This window comes from Talpa occidentalis, unplaced genomic scaffold (assembly GCF_014898055.3).
Source record: "Talpa occidentalis isolate TD23 unplaced genomic scaffold, MPIMG_talOcc4v2.1 talOcc4.16, whole genome shotgun sequence".
In the NCBI taxonomy this organism is placed as follows: Eukaryota; Metazoa; Chordata; class Mammalia; order Eulipotyphla; family Talpidae; genus Talpa; species Talpa occidentalis.
This window is the reverse complement of record NW_023601653.1, coordinates 62,265,792-62,287,092: the sequence shown is the minus strand read 5'-3', so window position 1 is coordinate 62,287,092 and position 21,301 is coordinate 62,265,792. Positions and strand designations below refer to the sequence as shown.

At 36.2% G+C, this 21,301-nt stretch overlaps 1 protein-coding gene across 2 annotated transcripts in view; it reads right to left on the bottom strand.

The window, feature by feature from the left end:
* LRP6 (LDL receptor related protein 6) overlaps positions 1–21,301 on the bottom strand; it is a 126,920-nt gene that overhangs the window by 35,635 nt on the left and 69,984 nt on the right. For both annotated transcript variants that reach the window (XM_037514343.2, XM_054696444.1), the window contains exons 8-12: positions 12,124–12,340; positions 11,082–11,371; positions 9,614–9,840; positions 7,256–7,440; positions 6,288–6,614 (exon numbers count right to left, since the gene is read on the bottom strand). In XM_037514343.2, coding sequence (XP_037370240.1) covers positions 6,288–6,614; positions 7,256–7,440; positions 9,614–9,840; positions 11,082–11,371; positions 12,124–12,340 — 1,246 coding nt within the window. The remainder of the gene's footprint in view (positions 1–6,287; positions 6,615–7,255; positions 7,441–9,613; positions 9,841–11,081; positions 11,372–12,123; positions 12,341–21,301) is intronic.

The following is a 21,301-nucleotide window of genomic DNA, read 5'->3' as shown; positions in this document are numbered from 1 at the left end:
ATACTAAGATATACAATGAAACAAAAAAAAGGTACCCAGAATTTTTGTTGCCAGCTTCTCCTATCTGGGAATCAATTAATCAAACATATATTTGGTTCCTAGTATATTTTACAAGCCACCTTTTTTTCAGTCAAATTCTAATCTTCAGTATGATTCCACAATTAGCTATGAATTTTGTTGTAGAAAAATGTGGGTAAAGACAAATGTGGCTCTAAATAAATGCTTTCATTTATTTACAAGTTTAAAGTCACAAGGAATATGCAATTTTATAAGCCTAAATCCATCCTATTCAATTTATGCAACCATACTCTCTCATCTCCTGCAGAATGGTACTTTCATAAAAAATTATCCTATCAGATTGAGTCTTACATTTTCACAGTGAAGACGGCCACATACAGAAGTTGGAGGATGAGGTATAAGCAAGGCGGACACTCTTCAGCTCTCTTTTGAGGATACAAATGCTCACCTGCAGCTTAAATGAAAGCATTGCTCTTGTGTACAAACAGCATAAAATATTAAGGCTATGCCCACCACAATGACTGTGCCACGGGAAAGTCAGGACAAGCCCAGTTCACACTTTATTAGCCAAGTCATGTATTGTGAGGCTGCATTGGTCCAGAGGAAATATATTGTCTTAATTTGCACAATGGTGCCATAGAGGCTACATCAGTACTGAACAAGGGATTACATTTGGCTTCCTGTTTCCTCTCAGACTTAATCTCTTTATTCATTCAGTCTCAGACACTGGCCCCCTAGGTGTTCCTCTAACACGCTAGACAGGTTTTCCTCAGGGCCTTTTAATTTGCTGCCCCCTTTTGCTTAATAGACCTCTCAGCCACTCAGCTCATCTCCTTTCCTCCTTCAGTCAACAAACTGTCACTTTTTCTATAAAAAGCCCCCCCCCCCCCCCCCATACCTGCCAATATTTCCCCTTAACACTTATCTCTATATAACCTGTGATATAGCTAATTTAGTTTGCTGTCTTAGAGGAATGTGAGTTCCGTGGGGGCAGGCAGGGTTTTTTTTAATCTATTTCATCTACTACATTCACCACTGGCACAAATAATGTCCAGTATAAATGCAAAAACAAGCATTAAATGATGACAATTAAGGAGAACCCTATAGCCATGATTTTGAAAGAAAATAAATTATTTCAGAGAAGAGGGAGGAAAAAGAAACAAACCTCTAACATGACACATCTCTTACTAGAGTTATTTAATCTTCCAATTATCACCTCCATTTTACAGATGAGCAAACCAAGGTTCAGAAAGGTTTATAATAATTTTTCCCAAGGTCACAAAGCTGTTGAACAGAAGAGCACATGTACTTTTCCAAATCCTGCCCTGTTTGTTTTTTCTTTTATTTAACAATAATTTCTTGAAATCCACCAAGCTTTATTCTAGGCACCTCAAATATATCAGGGAAGAAAATGGAAAAAATGCTGCTTCCTGAAATTTATATTCCAACAGACAGTAAGCAATAAACATAATAAGGAAGTTTAGTATATAAACGGTATAGAGTATGTAAATTATACAGTATATCAAAGAGTGGTTAAGTGCAACTAGGAAAAAGAAAAAAGTATTGGTAAAGGGGCACTAACAATGTTAAATAGGCTGGGAAAATGATTTGCAATTTAAACAGGTAGATCAGGTCTCACTGAAGGACACAATTAAGCAGAGACTTTGAGAAGTGTATCTATGCAAATATTTGCAGGAAGAACATTCCAAGCAAAGGAAGAAAGCATTACAACAGTCCTGAGGTGAGAGTAACTGGCATACTTGAAAACAACAATGAGGTCAATGTGGCTGTCAAGGAGAGCATAGAGAACAATAAAGCTAATAAAACAAGTAAAAGGGAGGTGGCGAGAGGGACAGATCATACAGGAATTTGTACACCATTATAAGAACTTGATTTTTACTCTGTGAAATGGGGAGCCATTTTTTAAGATCTGATTTCTTTTTTTGAGACACAGGTTAAGGAGTAAATTGCTTAACATTAGAAAACTTCTTAACTTGTGTTAAACTCCTATAATCTGCCTTGGAATCTAATACAACTCTACACAAATATTAAATAGTACTCATTATAGAGAGTATACAACAGGTGGCCCCTAGAAGCACTGCTGACTTATCTTGAGAAGGTAACCAAAGACATAATGGGAGACTCAGCACTGATTTCTTTCTTTTTTAAAAAGATTTATTTTTATTTATTTATGCATACAAGAACTGGGGTACAGAACAGAGGTGCGGGGTGGGGGGGGGGGCTAGAGGATTCACCAGAGACAACAGTGGAGAGCAGAAGAGGCAGATCTACTGGAAAACACTGCTAAAGGGAGCAGGGGACTGGGAGGGGGGGCAGGAGAGGTCTGCTGCACCTTGTGGGTCATTTCACTGGCCATGGCTGGAGATAACTTGATAGTGCTGCGATTTTAACCCCTGTGCCACCAGGGCCCAGGGCCTGATTTCTTGTGACCTTCACTTACCAACCAACATGCAAGTGTTAAGGGGGAAGGATGTCCTGAACAAACTCCACAAATAGGTTTTATGGAACCCACCCTCACCCCAGACCAGAGAGATCCAAGACACCAAGGACTACAAATCCCATAATGTCATCATCATGGAAGGGAGGGTTGCTGGGATCTAAGGGTGGAGTTAAGCAGCCAAGTTTGGTATAAAACCAGACATGTGGGTCTTGGGGGTCACTTGGTTATTCACCAGTTCTCAGTGTGCTATTGGGGTTCCAGCTCACCAGAAATAGTAGGACACATTCACAAACTGATCTCCCTCTTTTTCTCCCTGAGTTCTTCATTTCTTCATTTCCCCTTCTTTTGTAAATAAACCCTTTATTAACTTTTCTGTGTGTGCCTACATTTGAGTTTCATTATAGACCCTTTTAAGCTCACGGCGATAACCCACAGTCAGACTGTTACAGGGCAGCACCAATATAAAACGGGTTACCTGACTGAGGGTCCTCACTCGCGCGCTTAAAAGGGACTTCATACTCCACTGCAGGCACACACAAAAGGTCAATAAAAGATTTATTCACAAGGGAAGGGGAAATGAAAAACATGTACAACTCAGGGAGAAAAATGGGAGATAAAGTCTTAAATGCGTCCTACCTGATCCGCCCACCTAGAATCCCAAATAGCACTCTGAGAGCTGGCCGCGAGCCACGAGCAGTGAAGCCAGGAGGCGAGCAAGAGAGGGACCCCAAAGCCCATGTGTCTGGTTTTTATACCAAACCTGGCTGCTTAACTCCACCCTCAGGTCCCAGCCACCTTCCCTTTGGTGGTGACGGGATTTATCTTTCCCAATGTCTTGACGGCTTTGGTCTGGAGTGGGGTGGAGTCCACAAAGCCTGTACGGAATTAGCTCAGGACATCTTTCCCCCTAACAAGACAACCCATTTCTTATCGGGGTTGCTCTGTAACACAAGTATAAACAACTGAAACAATGATCCCAAAGTCTTTCCATCTTCTTCTTGTCTCCATCTTCCTTCACTTATTACCCTATTTTCTCCTTCCATTCAAAGTTAAACTTCTTGAAAAGGGTGTCTGTATATATGCTACGTCCCCTTGCTTTCCTCCCTTCATTTTATCTGCTCCAACCTTTCACCATTATACTCTTCAGGGCTACTAATAACCGTTATCCAAAATCCAAGAACACTGTCCTAGGCCTCACCATCCCTCTTAGCATTCAACACTGTTCTTTTTTAAAACTATCTCATCTCCTGTCTTCTCTGCCCCTCTTCTTCCCTGGTTTTCCTTTTACCTCTGGCTGCTACTCTTCAGTGTTCATGGAGTTTCTCTCAACCAGAGTTCCTAAGATTACCAGACTTTTTCTTTTCTCTACATCAGGATCTGGAAAACTATTACCTGCAGTTAAATCCAGACTGCTGCCTGTTTTTATAATAAAGTTTATTGGTATTCAGCCACATATTAAAAATTGACCAAGGCTGCTTTCATGCTAAAGGGACAAAGTTGAAGTGGTCTGTGAGTCTCAGGACTCACAAATCCTATTTACTCTGACTCTTCACAGAAAAGTTTTGCTGACTCCAGCTCAGTACTGTCTCCCTAAATAATCTCGCCCATTTATATACATGCAGCAATTCCAAAATTGTTACCTAACCTCACCTCTCTCCTCTAAGTGCTGAAACTCAACTACCTAATTAGCACCTATTTAATATTTGTTTTAAATTTATCTATTTAATATTCCTTTAGGCAAATCTGCCTAAAATTAATTTTTTTATTACGTGTTGTAAACTAATCTTCCTTTCCAGTCTTCCTCATTGACTAACTGCTCAAACCAAAAATCTAGAAGTCATCCTTGCTTTCTCCCTCTTCTTCCCCATATGCAACCCATTAACAAGTTTTATTCATTCTAGCTTCCAAATATAAATGTGATAAACTATTTTCCAGGAATGGAGGACTTTTGTTTGCCACACTGGATAATGCCTGCTGTTTCCTCTTGCACAAACTGGACTACCCTGAAAAATCATCATCTGAGGCTGCACCCCAGCATCCACACATTTGACTTTCATCACCATAAAAAAAGTGGCAAAAGGTGAAAGAGGGGAATTGCTGGGGGCAAAGGATGTCCTGAACAAACTCCACAAATAGGTTCTATGGACCCCACTCCCGACCCACCAAATAGATCCAAGATACCAATGACCACATATCTCATAATGTCATCACCACTGAAGGGAGGATTGCTAGGAACTGAGGTGGAGTTAAACAAACAGGTTTTGCATGTAACCAGACGTGGGCTTTGGGGGTCCTGGGTTTTTCACTGGCTTTCAGTGCACTATTGGGGTCCCAGCACAGCGGAACTGGTAGGACACATTCACGAATTGATCTCCCTCTCTTTCTCCCTGAGTTATTCATTTCTTCATTTCCCCTTCTTTTGTAAATGAATCCTTTACTAACTTTTTTGTGTGTGACTGCAGTTGAGTCTTATTCTAAGTCCCTTTTAAGCACGCAGGTGAGGACCCACAGTCAGGCACCCCACTTAACATTGGGGTCGCCCTGGAACTTAACCTGAATTCTTTATCTTCTCTTCATCACGACTGCCACCACCCCCGTCCCACACTATCTCCAATGTCACACAAGAGTGACTTCCCTGCTACCGATATATTCTCCCCCCACCAATGTATTCTCCAAAGCAATCAATTATGTTATATCTGATTAATTCTCACAGCAACCCTGTAAGATAGTTATTATCACTCCCATTTTGTAAATGAGAAAAATCATGGCTTGAAATAACTATGACTTGGTTCATAAAGCACAAACCAGTATGTGGCAGAAACTCCTTATCATATTATAAACATATTTTTCTCACATCTGAGGTCTCCTGTCAAAGTAGACTAAATCCTTTGCTATACAACTTCTTAAACAAGTATATTAGAGTAATTTCAATAGTTAATTATATCCAATATCCTCTAGTAGTTTTGTTAGCTTTTTCCCAACTGAGTCATGCCCTATTTCTCTTCCATAAATCTACTCTTTCGAATTCATCTCTTCATCCTATCAACCAATTTGTTCTCATTTATCCAGAGTCATGAGCCTTCATACATATATACTTGAATCATACACCAGGTTTCTCCAACCCAGCAATATTTTCTTCACACACTGTGTTTCATTTCTAGCACAGTATGTGTATATTTAGTATGAATATACTAAACACAACAATTAAAAATCAGGAGCTATTGCAGGCAGAAAAAAAACTTGGATTTGTGACTAGATGGGAAGATTTGGTATTATCAGCTGGAATTAAGTAATTACCACCCAGTATGATCAAATTATGTGCTCTCTAGTTCCCCATTTATCTACTATTGTTTTATACAGGCTAAATTTACCCATATGCATTTTCTGCCTGCTCTCTTACATACTTAATTTTTTCTTTTTTCAATCTTTAGCCATCTAACAACTTTAAAAGGACAAAGAGGTTATATTTTGGAGATTTTCTTGTTGTTCTCTTCCCTTTTCTTATGAAGAAAAATATGAATCAATATAGTATGCATGAATGCCCCTATCTCAATGAAGCTATGCAAATTTTGCATTAAATTTTTAAAATCCAAGGGTAAAAGACTTAATTAGTTATAACATTAAATAACTTATCAAACAAATAGCAAAAAACAAAAATTTGTAAGATTTTTACTTTTAATATTCCTCTTTTACTAAACAAATGATTAACTCTGTTCTACACTTTATAGTCTAGAAAGAACATGAATTATACTGTTTTCAAAATCCTGTCTTCTAATTCTAGTTTGCTTTGGGGGCAAATGTAGCTTACCACTACAAGTCCTGTTGTCAGCATTAAGAGAGTAGTGGGCAGGGCATCCACAAACAAAACCTCCAACTGGCACAGCCAAGCAGAGGTGGGAGCAATGCCCATTGCTGGAAGCACACTCATTCCACCCTGCCTGCCGAGAGGAATGAAAGACGAGGATGTCCATCACATAATCCAAATGGCCCTGAATGATGGTGCGGTTTTGGCCACTGGTTTTGTTGGCACGCTCAATGCTGCGTCGGCTCCAGTCCGTCCAGTAGATGTAATCTTGGTACTGAGTTAAGCCAAAAGGATGAGGCAAGTCATCTGCTATAACTTCACGGTTGAGTCCTATTTTTGGAAAGGCAGTAGAAAGGGGAGAAGCAGAGGAATGAAACATGTAAGAATATAAGAGTCTTACTGGCCAAAAAAAAAAAATCAAAACATATAAAACATTACATTTGTAAGCAATTTAAAATACAACAATTCATATAAAACCAATTCTAAAGCCAGAGCAGTCTTCTGAAATCAATCCACGGGCAGTCTGACCCCATGCTTCATATTATATTTCTGCTATAAATCACTGAGTTGTTTAAACTCCTGCAAATGTTCTATTTTGGTTGTGCTCTTATTTTCTCTCCATGAGGTGTGTCTACAGTTCAAATTTGCTTCTTCCTTCCATAAAAAGATGGAAAGCATATACTGTATTTTAGTGGTATAAAAAGTCACTTCAAGAATATCTAGGGAGTTATAAATTCCATTATAAGCCCAACTATAATGAAATTTCCACAAAAGAGAAAGATGTGAATCCAAGTAACTGGCCCACTATTAATAATAATAATAAACACAATATAATTCCAGACAGGGGAAGAATCTAGACATTCACATGAAGTTTTATTAATAGTATTTAGCCAATGGTGAATAGCAGGCACTGGTTTTTACATAGAAAGAATAATATACTATCTGTCTGAATAAAAAGAAGGACAACTTACCAAGCATATTTGAAGATTCTATTAAGTTGGTGTCCAGGTCTGTCCAATAAAGCCTCCTTTTAGCATAATCAATAGTCAGGCCATTTGCCCGGCCCACATTTGGAACTAACGTAGTACGTTCACTTCCATCCATAGCAGCTCTGTCTATCTTAGGTTTTCCACCCCATTCAGTCCAATACATAAATCTAAATTCAAAACGATGGATATTTGACATTGCACTTTTGATTACTTGGGAGGAAGGGTTATAGTCACTCAGAGTAAACCAAGGAAATTGGTAAAACAAAATCATGGCTATAATTTTTTCAATTATTCTGGCACCCTCAACTAAACTAAATATTTTTTCTCATATCCCAGAAAGGAAGTGAGTCAGTTTTCCTTAGTCTTTCCAACGAATTTGTTCCATCCAAAACCTAGGATTTGGAAATAAACCAATAATTTCTTTATTGCAGCACTTGCATTTACAAAACTGATACTGCAGAGAGCAAAAAGGATCTGGTTCATCATGCTCAGCGAAATAAGCCAAAAAGAAAAAGAAAAATACCGGATGGTCTCACTCATAGCAGGAATCTAGAAAACTTAAATAAGGGACCAGAAAAATGAATAACTATAAGAAAGCGAAAATCAAAATCAACAAAAAACTATGAACCAGAGACACTTTTTGGGGGGTGAGGGGCGGGAGGGGAGGGATTGGGGTCAGAATGGGGGGGTTGCAATTGTATGGGGAATATAAAAATAAAATTTATTATTTAAAAAAAAAAGGATCTGGTTCACTGCTGAATAAAATATCTTTATGTATCTCTAAATATAAGTAATTTGAATGTTTTTAACTTAAGCCTACTTTTTGATTTGTGTAACCAACTCTCCCCAAAAACAAGTTGCAGAGTATATCAAAGATAAAAATAGCCTTTACCTGAAGTTAAAAGCTAAGTCTAAAAATGAATTTGGTTACACATTCCAAGAAAACATATATTTAAGAGAAATGATTTACCCCTTAACATGTCTGCTGGGCACTAAATACTGCTACTAGAATCCCTATGAAATTTTGGAATATTCTTTTGCTTTTATTTTACTATTTTTTGAATTTTCCACTTTAACCACAGAGCAGCCTACAATACAGGCTTTTTACAGATGAGTAGGTCACAGCACCAAAAGAAATGTAAATGATTTGTCTAGTAGAATGTCTTAAAGCCAGTCACATAGCAGAACTAGATCTAAATCCTTAATCATATGTCCTTTTAACTAAACTAGTAAGGTGCTAAGGTTTGACATACTCTGAATGCTACCTGCCAGCTCTCACCAAATACCTGAGTACACATACTCACTCATCAGCCTGTCAGCTGACAGTTGACTTGGTAGCAAAGTATGAATATGCTTTTCTGAAAATTAAAGTTGGTCTCAGGCTTTGTTTGCATTTGTACTTGTCAGATGACAGGCACATGCTCAACACAAGAGCCAAAGAGAAACAACTGTGAGAGACATTTCACAGTTGCCAGCAGCCACATAAACGAGAGTCTTTAGCCTCAACTACTAAATTTATCTGTCTCGTAACTAATGCTTAGAGTAAAGATCACTATAATCCAACCACAACATGTCAGCACAGAAAAACTATCTTTGATATTGCCTTATAACTATATAGCTAATGAGCTAATCATGGAATTAATGTGATTTCAAGATAACTTTTTAATAAATGATAGATATACTTATCTGTTTACATTAATAACTTTGCTTTTGTAAGTGAAATTGTTCTTCAATTTCCATTTTGAAGTTGCTGACTTTTTAAAACATACTGAATCATGTAAGAAACATCACATACCCTTGAAAACTGGTTATACAGACAATTTATCGCTTAATAAGCAATTATTGCCATGCCGTAATAATGATCAAACTAATCATCCATTTTAAATGAAAGAATATTCTAAAATGGAATTTTAATGCAATTATCTCTTAGCACACAACTTGGGAGAGAGTGCTAGCAAATACAGATTTGATGATATTGTTAATACAACAGCTGCTTACTGAGTATAGGAATATGATCGGTAATATTTAATTATTAATCTATGTCACTATTCTTTCTTCACACAATGCTAATAATGATAAAAGTGAGATTTACTATAATTACTAATTCTACATCCATGAAATCTCATCTAATGGGTTTAAAATGAAGACTATGGTTGTCTTAACAAATACTATTATTTATGTTTAATTAAATATTAATTATTTAAGATTATTAACACCTATTATTTAATTACTAAATATTACTTCATATTATTTACTATCATCTAAGACATCAAGAGTCTATAATCTATAACTAGGCCAAGTCAAGGTAGCTGCACAGAATTCACACATAAAGATGTTTACCCTTCTGCAGGGTCCAATGCAAGAGCTCTGGGACTATCTAGGTCTTTCCACACCAAAACTTGTCGGTGTTGCCCATCCAATTTTGACACCTCGATTCGATTTGTTCCTGTGTCTGCCCAGTACAGGTTCTTTCCAAGCCAGTCTACCGCCATGCCCTCTGGATAATCTAAGCCAAATTCTACTACATGTTCCAGTGCACTGCCATTCATAAAGGCTCTGCTGATGGTCTGCAAAAATAAGATTTAACAAAAAAATTACATGACACAAAACACTATCCAGAAAGAATAGTTGGTTTACTTTATTTTTTAATGGTTGGGAGAACCTGAGAATCAGGGGCATACCATTTCTTAATAAAATTCACATATTTTACAAGCACAGAAAAACACTGACGTCAATCTCTAGTAAATGCAACTGTGATCTCAAATTTTATTGTCATTTCAGGAAGAAAATTTTGAAATTCTTAAGGACCCAAATTTATTTTAATAAGATGATTTTTCTTTTAAAATTTATTAGTAATCAACTGAAAAGGATATAACCAGAATATTGCAGACTCTTCACTATTAGTTTTCTTAAAGTGCTTGAGAATATGCCATGTCATTGTGTCTATCTGAAAAGATTTCAATAATCTTATCTCTTATAAAGTGCACACGCTATCATGTATTACTACCATAGCTTTGAGACCCCTGAAATTTTAAATAATCTTAATTCAAGTCATTAGCAATGGCTGCTATTTCTGGTCAAGTACTTCCCTTAGTACGTTGGGTACATATATTTTTTATTTATTCCTCACCATAGCCTTGAGAGAACAGGCATTATTATCTTTTTTCAAGATGAAGAACCTTACAAGGCCACACAATAAAACTAAGATTTATTAATTTACTTCATTTATTTAATCACCTAGTAAATTCTACCAAATATCACAAGAATCCAACTTTAACTCTACTACAAATAATTTTTTGCCTGTTAGACAAAATTTTACACAGTCATCTGAAACAAGCCCAAAACAATCTGAAAAAGGAAAGATTCTTCAGAATTTCTGGTCAGAAAATGCCATCTTACTAACTCAGTATCTTTTTGTTATTAATTTGAGGAAAAAGAAAATAGATATATTGTAACATAAATGGCAATTTCTACTTCAATCCCAAAATTTTGTTTAAAATAGGTTGAGTCAAGTTTCTATAAGCCACTTCTGTGTATGTGTGCTTACTCAACTAATTGTAGGAAATGTCTCTCATCATTTTTAAATGGAATAATGCACTTTATATCTTATAGATTAGAACACTCAAGTACTTCATAATAAAAGGCACTTAATAATACTAAAATGGCCTTGCCCTTGACTCCCTTTAAAAACCAGGGCTTTTGTTAAGCTATACCTTTTAATGAGGGAAGTTGATTACAGCATGAAGACTTAGAAGTTCTAGCACTTCCTTTTAGTTCCCTGTTTTAATATTCTAATTCTTTTGCTAACCTTGAGCGATATATCAGTCCAGTAAATTCGGTTGTCTGTCACATCAAAATCCAAAGCAGAAGCTTCTTTGACACCAGTGAGCGGAATGGCCACATTATTATTGTTAGTTTCCAAAGAAATTCGCCTGATATCTGCCCTCCGTGAAAACAAAAGGAAAGCCTCAGGCACAATGCAGGTCTTCATGTCACTGATGAGTTCAAAGCCAATGGGGCAGGCACAGCGAAGGCCCTGAGGTCTATAGAGGCAGAGATGGCTACATCCCCCATTTTCTTCTGCACAAGGGTTGGTACCTAAAAGATAATTATAAAAAGAAATAGGGCATACATATAAAGACACAAAACGCATTTTTCACTTTAAAATGACGAAAAATTTGGTTCACAAAGACCTATTGTTGTATCTGCTCCCAAATCTAGAATTTCAATTCTAATCTCACAAACAAACACCCTAAGGATTAATAGAGAATAAAAAGCTGGGCATGATGGCATGCAGTTGTAGTCCCAGCTGTTTGCCTATAATCCCAGCTACTCAAGAGGCTGAGGCATGAGCATCACTTGAGTCCAGGAGTTTTGGGCTATCATGCACTATGCCAATCAGGTGTCCATAATAAGTGGGCATCAATATGTTGACCTGCAGGGAGTGGGGGACCATCAGGTGAGGTTAATATGAATGAATCAGTCAAGAAGGAAAACACCATATCAAAACCCCATGCCAATCCACTGGGAATAAAAGTATGGTAAAATACTTTCCTTTGTGCCCATAGTAAGCCTTAAAGTATGTTATTCATACAACAGGATTGAATTACTGAATGAAAGGGTGTGTATGTGTGTGTGTGTGTGTGTGTGTGTAGTGTGTCTCTTCAATTCAAATTATGTATCCAGAAAACTGGGCCAATGCTGAAAATTCCCTCTTCTGGTTTAGAAAGGCTTAACATTTCCACATTCCCTCTAAACATCAATAATTTACACTGACACACGGTGCTGAGTATCTCCCATCTTTTCTCATTTCTGGCTTCCATTTCTCACAGAATTTTGGAATTACTTACCAATAATTCGATGAACATTTGTGGCCTTGAGGCCCATGAGGTCTGGTAGCTGATCTATGATGATCTCCCTCTCTGCACTTCTTTTGTGTACTCTTTCAATGCTACGCCTCTGCCAGTCAGTCCAGTAGACATAGTCACCCAACAAAGTAAACCCAAATATGTGAGGAATTTTGTCTTCCACCAGTACTCGTCTCCCAGTACCATCAGTATTCATAACCTTCAAGTTTAAGAGAAGGAAGAGTAAATGGTGTGTACCTACTCAAATGATGTAAAAAATGACAAATTCAACTGTTATATCAAAATCCAAAAGTGCATCTTAGTTGTTCCTATTACAATGCTTTCACAAAATGACAACATGCTGATTTAATAAGAATGATTTCAAACACTCAATAAAAACTCTTATTTTACCTCTATTTTCCAATCTCTTATTATCCTTCCTCCTAAAAATCCTGGCAATATCAGATTTAGTATGCATGTTATTAAATAAAAATGAATTTTTATTAAAAATACAATAGCAGCTAACCTTAAGTTTGATTTCAAATTATGATGTAGCTTCCTACATATTTTATTACATGTCCTTTTTTATCCTGAAAGTTTTACATTTTTAAAATCAAAAGAAATGGAAATTAATGAAAGGTCACACAGGCTGTAAGAAGATGTTGCCTTTTTAGGATTCCTTCCATTCAGTCTATGTTTAATTTCACTATTTTTGTTTAAAATTTCTGAAGGCCTCTCAATAAATCTCTCACTTTTCTAAGGTAATAATCACAAAAATAAACTAAGTGTATGACATTTTCTGCAGCTAAATTTCAAGTAACTTAAGATGTACATACTTTTCCTAACCACTCTATAGCAAAATCATTACGTTCATTCAGAAGCAGATACTATAAACATCAGCAATTTCCCCAGAGGTGGCATAAGTGTCTCTTGATTCTTTGACATTTTAGCAACATCTACTTATCTGTTCTAAAAGATGGTATAAATCTTCTAAAGCATGAACTTCAAAATCCCAAACTGAGACCATTCCTATCATTTAAAGTAGCCTGTGTGCCTGGAAAATTAGCCTTCGGAAATGTTTCTGTGGTATTAAAAACATGTACACGCAAACAATATCTGCCCCCAGTATTAGATGTACTCTTAAATGCAAGTATTAGTATATTTACCCATAAAATCAGTAAGAAATATTCCACTAAGTCAATACTGACTGCCTAAAAGGAATGACAACCAGATGTGACTTTATCTCTCTCTTCAAAAATTGTCAAACACTGATGACCTTCCAAGAACAGTCAAATCTTGGAAACAAAGTACTGAAAATTTGAGCAAGCAAAATTGTGCTGTCATTGTATTTCCACTTGAAAATATCGATAAATATTTGACTTAGAGCTGATGGAAGACGGATTATATTAGATGTTCATCTTTTCACATTGTTAGGGGGAAAAGGATGTCCCAAAGCAAATTCCATATAGGCTTTGTGGACTCCACCCCCACCCCAGGTCAAAGCCAAAGACACTGGGAACTCCAAATCCCATCACCACCAAAGGGAAGGTGGCTGGGACCTGAGGGTGGGGTTAAGCAGCCAGGTGGATACAAAAGGCAGACACGTGGGCTTTGGGGAAATCCCCCATTTTTGGCGCTCGGCCAGCTTGCAGCTTCCGGCCAGCTCGGAGAGTGACTTTGGGTTTCCAGGTCCTCGGATCGGGTAGGACGCATTAAAGACTTTATTTTCCTATTTTCTCCCTGAGTTGTACATTTTCCTTATTTCTTTTTCTCTTGTAAATAAACCTTTTATTAACCCTTTTGTGTGCGTCTGTAGTAGAGTATTCATAAGTCCCTTTAAAGCGCGCGGGTGAGGACCCACAGCCAAGAACCCGTTTAATATCGGGGTTGCTCTATAACAACATCAGCTACCAAAGTGCTTTATTAAGCCTACTATATAAATCTATTAGAAAGTTTTTAAGTCAGACACATAGTTAGAAAGAAATACTACTTCAATTATTACTTTACTTTTTAATATTATTATTAATAATATTTTCTCCTTAAAATATGATTTAGATCTTTTACATTCATACTTTCAACAGACCATTACTGGATATATTTTATGATGTCCATGTAATATTTAAAAGTCACTTTGGTGCTTCAAAGTAAAAGAACTAAGCAGAGAAAGAGAGTTAATTATTTGTTCACATATCTAACTAGAATGGGAGCTCTAGAAGAGCAGGAAGCTTACTTCGCTCACTTATGTTTATTTCACAGCTATTATTATAGAGCCTGGCAAAGTACTTTAAAAATATGTTACATAATTTTTCAAAGGAGAAAGATGAAGTGAATATACCATTATAAATAAGATAAGAACAAGAAGGACTATCCTTTTCCATTTCTGCACCTATTCCTTAAAAACATTTTACATGTTCTTTTAACCTTAAATTTTAAAGTGTTTACTTTAAACCCCTGATTTTTCAAACTAGAGTTTGAGTGTTTCCCAATTGTAGAAAAACTACCTAAACTGAGAGGACTAGGGCAGAAGTCATATAAAGAAACAAAGAACAATTCTGATTAAGAAAGAAACCATATTTTAATGGTTACCCTGATTACTATAATCATCTCTATATAAAAGTTTTGAATCCACATTTTAAAATGTCAATGACAAACTAAAAATCTCAGTTACACAGATTTTCTTAAGACACTCAACCTTTGTAAAAACAGAAACACAAATGTGTATTTTCTGTTTTTACAAAGATGTATATTTTTCATTTATCCTCATACACTAAATGAAAGGTGTTCTTGCCCAAATTTTAAATCCATGTAAAAATTCATACTATCAGAGAATGGATATATTCCTAATTCTTCCTAGAAGCAGAGCTCCAAGAATTTCTGGCCTGAATACACTGATTAAGGTGAAAATCATTCATTTATTAAGACACATAATTTAGAGAAGTAGGATTTTATGTGGGAGCTTACCCTTATAACTATGTACTTCTGCCTCCATTCTAATATGAAGATTAACGCTTGACTTTAGTTTTCCTCTATCCCCTCTTAAAAAAAATTCCTCCCAAAAGCTTCAATTTCTCCTTTTCCATGGGGTCCTTCCTTTCTGCCTTTAGCACAATTACAAATTCCTCCATTTTGGAAAGAAAGTTTAAAAGCTGAATGATTCCGTGAATAATTCTATCATATTTTTTAATGTGATGTCAGAACTGCCTCAATCTCTTACTATTCACTCCCTTAACTTCCTACTCAGCTTCCAATCACAACTCAGTTGAAATAATTCTACTGAAAATGGTCAATGACTACATTCTTACTTGTCTCAGTTCTTGTGCTCTTTATCTTTTTAATGTTTGATATTCTTTTTTTTTTAAACTTTTCATACTTATTTTTTTTAAATATTTATTTATTTATTTATACAAGCACTGGGTACAGAAGCGCGGGAGGGTGAGAGAATTCACCAGAGCCAGAGCAGGGAGCAGAGCAGGCAGAAGGACCGAAGGACACTGCTGAGGGGAGCAGCGGGCGGCAGGAGAGGTCTGCACGCCATGTGGGACCCTCCTCCGGTGGCCTGCACGCCATGTGGGACCCTCCTCCGGTGGCCGGGGAGCAGCCGGGGATTGAACCGGCACCGCAGAGGCTGAGGGCAGCCTCGCAACCCAGCGCTCAACCGCTGTGCCACCGGGGAGGCCCTTAATGTTTGATATTCTTAACCACCCAATAAAGTTCTACAATCAGATTCTTACGGCACAATATGATCATGTTTCTTTTACTACAGCCAGAACTGCTTTTTATCTTTTTATTTCATTGATTCCAACTGATTCCAACCTCTTCCAAATCTGGTTGGATATTTTCCAAGATGTCTTGGGCTGTTCTCTGTAAAATACCCTTCAAAAAGACCATAAAGTTTGATGGCTTCTACTATTACCTTATGTACAAAAATTACAACAATGTTAAGTTCTAATCTGATGCCTTATCAGTTTGAATAGCAGTATTTCCAACTGCATTTCCAGAAAATGTACTATTACCACCTCTGAAATGTCATATACCTAACCCTGAATCTATGTTCTTAAGTAGGGGGAGTTCATCCTATCAGAGAGACTCTTAAACAAAGTGCTAAATATTCTCAATTATAAAACTCTAAAATACTACCCTTTTTAAAGCTTAAACATTTTTTATTTGATTTTATCTCTATTTCAATATTATCTTAAATCAATTATTCTGCACTATCCTACATTCAATAAATTAACACTAATTTTGCTGATTATTATGACCAAATATTGGCCTTCTGAAATTCTTTTTAAAAGTAAAATTTAAATTTCTAGTTCAAAAATATTACAGAAGCAACTCTTTTCTCTTCAGCTATATGACCCTGCAACATTTATCTTTATTCATTTTCATAAATGAACAACTTAAACAAAAGATAGCTGATTAAATATGAATTTGGATAATGAATGGGCAAGAATCAAACTGAAAATCACAGTGAGAAAAATAATAAAAGCACAATTGTAAAAGATCCCTTTAGTTTACACAATTCAGAATCTTCCATTAGCAGTTATCCTTCATTCTTTGGCTCCTAAAAATTTCTCATGATTAGCAAATAATATTGTCACAGTATTAGATCTGGATTTCAAATAAAAGCTGTATCACTCCCTGGGATTTGCTTATGCAATTTTCCACAAGCAAAGTCAGGAGAAAAAATTAATGAATTATTTTAAAATTAAATAAAATAATATTAATATATAGTACAGTGTCAGACATATAATAAATGCTGGCACTTGTCTTTTAAAATTATTTTAGTAAAATGTTTATTCCCTAAAAGCTCTATCTAGATGACTACACTTAATTAATTTAATACATCATACTGCATCAAAGTAAAATTTAATACAAAGATATAAAAGAATATGTAGCAATAAAATACACACAATTAAACTGATAACGAAACCAATACAAACCTTTCTATATCTTAGCAACTGCTGGAAAACACAGGGCTGCTGCTGCCTTATTCCCATTTCCAACCCCATTGTTTCCTTTTACTAGAGGAAAAGTAGCTAACATAATAAACAGTTTGACAATTAAATTGGCTCTACCAGTCTCTCATTGAGACTACCAACTCCCACTTCCACCCACCAAATCAAAGAACATAATAAACATATCTAGAGAGTACAAATCACTATAAAAGATATCATGATGAATTGTAACAAATTATCTTCTAGCTAAGGGGTTACAATCTATTTGGGGAGGTAAACTATATTTACATTAAAACCATACACAGATACTCTTCTCTGGCCTACAGCTATCAGGAAAAACTTCAGGAAACTATTCAAATCCATCTGAAAGAATCAAAAGAATTTTGACAAAGAGAAAAGGATTTTCCAGCACAAAAGAAATAACACATGTTAAGACACAGCATTAAGGATGTCTTGTTTGACTGAAAGGATGCCTTTGAAAGAAATGCTTTGAAAGTAGAGAACACAAAGGGACTCACAGGAGACAGCATCAGGCAGATACCACCCTATGGCAGGTATGAAATTTCAGAATAAGGAGAACTGTAGAAAACAAGAAGCTTCTGAAAGCGCTTTCTGGAAAGAGACACAACAGAGCAATATTTGGGGAAGAATTCATTTAGCTCTGTCACTATGTTCAGACGTGCTAAAGATAAATACCTTGTTTTAAATATATTGAGAACTATGGTTAATGAAATATTTTCAGTTCCTGTGGGATGGTAATGGAGGTTTAAATCCCCTTATCTGAAAGTCCAGGGCAGCACTTCTTTGCCAAACATGTTAATATTTTTACAGCAAAATATATAAATATTCCCTCAAACTGGAAAAAAGACTACAAATACTGTTACACTGCTTTAGGTCAAATTTTCTACCAACCAAATCAACAACTTTTGGTTTTGAGAGATTTTTGGATTTCAGAGTTGCACAAGAAGACTGTAGCTCAGAAATGCTTTGCAGATCTTCATGCCAGTCCCTGTACAAAACTGAGGTTTGGATCAATATTATCGTGGCTTTAAGCACAAGCAAGAGTCTCAGGAAGAAGGACAAATTATAAAAAAAAAGTTTTTAGCTCTATTTGTTCAAACAACAAATGTAACGAAGGTCTTAAGAAGGTCATTTGATTAGTAGTGGCCAGAAACTACAAAATAGTACCTGGAAAATCACAACTAAAGATTTTATAATTTTACCTACTACAGCATTAGGTCCCTTCCAGCTATTCCTTATTCTCTCATTTTAAAAGAATAAACTGTAAGTCTTTCCTTTTAAGGGTGGGTGGGTTTAAAGAGGCGCACATAAAACAAGCTGTATCTCATCTATTTCAAATTAAATAGCATAATTAAGATGTGCTAAAGACTTTCTAAATGTAATTTTATAAGTACTATTTCCTTAATGTCCTATCTTTCTGCTCTTATCACAGTTTTTATAACAGGGTTGGGTCTAGTACAGTGCTATCCAAGAGAAATGGAAACCACAAGTGTGAATCATGGGTGTAATTTTAAATTTTCTAATAGCCAGATATTAAAAAGTGAAAAGGAACCGATCAAATGAATTTTAAAATTCTATTTTATTTCAACAAAAATAAATGTATTTTTATTTCAACAAGTAATCAATATTAAAAACTGTGTTGATGAGATTTTAGAGTTTGTCGTCGTTTTTCTCATATTTGGTCTTTTTAGTATGTATTTTTCAGTTCACTTTAAGTGTTCCATAGTTATATGTGGCTTCTGGCTACCATAAAGGATGGTGCTGGATTAGATTTTCATGATGGTAACTATACAGCATACAATAAAAATAACTTATTCCATTTTTAGATTAGATCTCTGTCCCCTCTTACACCTGCCACCTCAGGATGCCCTAAGAGCCATCAAAGTCACAATTAAAGGTCTTCCATTTGGTCTTTTCTTCCTCCTCAGCTATACTCCACCTAATTCTAATATGGCTTAAAATTACTTCAAAAATGATTTCTGATTAAAAAATTTAATAAAGTTCACTTTTCTAAATCTTAAATCACAGTTGCAAGTTTCTAGCTGAGAATTGTAACAACAGGGACAAATGTCTGATTCTTTAATTTCTTTCAAGTCATCCCAAGTTACAAGTATTAAAGCCAAGTTACTGATAGAAAATCCACCTCTGCCATCTACTTGGCACTCCCCTTAAGAGCACTGACAATGCACTGATAATGGCTGATGCTAGGTGATTCATGAGAGCCTCTACTCTGATTTTCTCTGGATGTCTGAAATTTTCCATAATTTTTTTTTTTTTAAGAAGAGGAAAGACAATGAGAAGGTCCAAGGGCACCTGAATATAACAACAATGACTGCTATTAATAAGTGCTCTTATATCTCTTATTGATGTAATATGGAAAGCAATCATAAGGGTATTCTAAAGCAATAAAGGATCACATCTTTTTTTTTTTAAAGACTTTTTTTTAACAGTAGAGTTTTTTGTTTTTTTTGTGTGTGTGTTTTTTTTTTTTTTTTTTTTAAGATTTATTTATTTATTTATACAAGCACTGGGTACAGTCAGAAGCATGGGAGGGTGAGAGAATTCACCAGAGCCAGAGCGGGGAGCAGAGCAGGCAGAAGGACCGAAGTACGCTGCTGAGGGGAGCAGCGGGCGGCAGGAGAGGAGAGGTCTGCGCGCCATGTGGAACCCTTCTCTGGTGGCCGGGGAGCAGCCGGGGATCGAACGGGCGCTGCAGAGGCTGCGGGCAGCTTCACCACCCAGTGCTCAACCGCTGCGCCACCAGAGAGGCCCTAAAGGATCACATCTTAAACAAATTCTGAATGTAAAACTTTACATCTGAATAACCATACAGTTCCCTTTATATAGAGCCCAGCATTTCTTTCAGAAATCTATTTACTTCAACTACTTTTACAGAGTTGAGAAAAATACCCAAAAAACAGCTTCTCCCCCTAAATATTACTCTTTTACTAGCCTCACAACCTCTTTATGCTGGATAAAAGCAACATAGTGAAGCAAGAACATGCTACTTTGTCTTAACAAAGTCAGTATTACCTGTCTCATACCCAACAAGTAACAGTTTTGGATAGGTTACCAGGTTTTAAATATGGTTTTAAGCTCTTCATGGTAAAAAAACAACACAAATCCTGGTAAAAGCTTGTTTGTATCTTCTGAGCTCAGAACAAATGAACTATTTTAGGTGATTCCAAAAGATTATCCTTAAGCTTTCAAAGTTGAGCCAACACTAATTAAATCTTCTGGCAACTCTTAGGAGTGTGCTTTACTGTATTACCTCAGAGTGGCTTAATTAGTTAAACTGAAATTAGGCTTCTGTCACTTCTAAGATCTACCTCCAAACCTCAACCAGAGTCTCCAGGGGTTTCAGCTCCTTCAACCACACTGTGGTATGTATTTAACATTCTGAGGCATCCCCAAATATTGCAGATCATGCTGAATATATAGGATATAAAAGGAAATAGTTATATACTAACTAGAACACTATCTCCACATAGAGGAGGTAAAGGCAAACCTTTCATAGACATTACCATCTGGTTTTTTGAGCAGTTTCATCAGCTCATTAAATGTCAAGACCTATGAAATCTTGGAATGCAGCCAGTCTGCTACCAAAGTTGCTGCTATGCAACTTCACTAGACTAGACACGTTTAAGAAATACATGACAATAGGACAGACAGGCACCCATCATAACATGAGCTGGAGTGGGAATGCTATAAAGTTCCACAGAGAAACTTAAATTATGCTCACAATGAACCATTCCTTTTCTAACACTCCAGCCAATATCCAAAAGAAGCGATCAGTAAAAGTTTACATAATAAACAAGACAAACAGGTATCACTGGGAGCTGACTGATAAACTACACAGGGTGTAAAATACAATCTCACAGAAATGGCATTTAAAAAAAATAAAATATATATCCATGCAGAATTTCATTTAGCTGACAGTGAAAAGAAATGCTGGGGATCCAGTCGGGGAAGTGAAGGGATGCCATGTGCCTCTTTAAGAGAGCACTGAGGCCAGTTACAGTCAAGGCCTTTTAACGAATTTGAAGACATTTTAAATCCGAGTAAATACAAGTGATTTGTAATATGAAAAAAATTAAAGTATCATAGTGGCACTGGAGAATTTTGTAATATAGGAATCGTGTTGAGAATTATTAAACATTTCCATTTACTATATTTTGTACAGATGAAGAATTGCTATTATGATA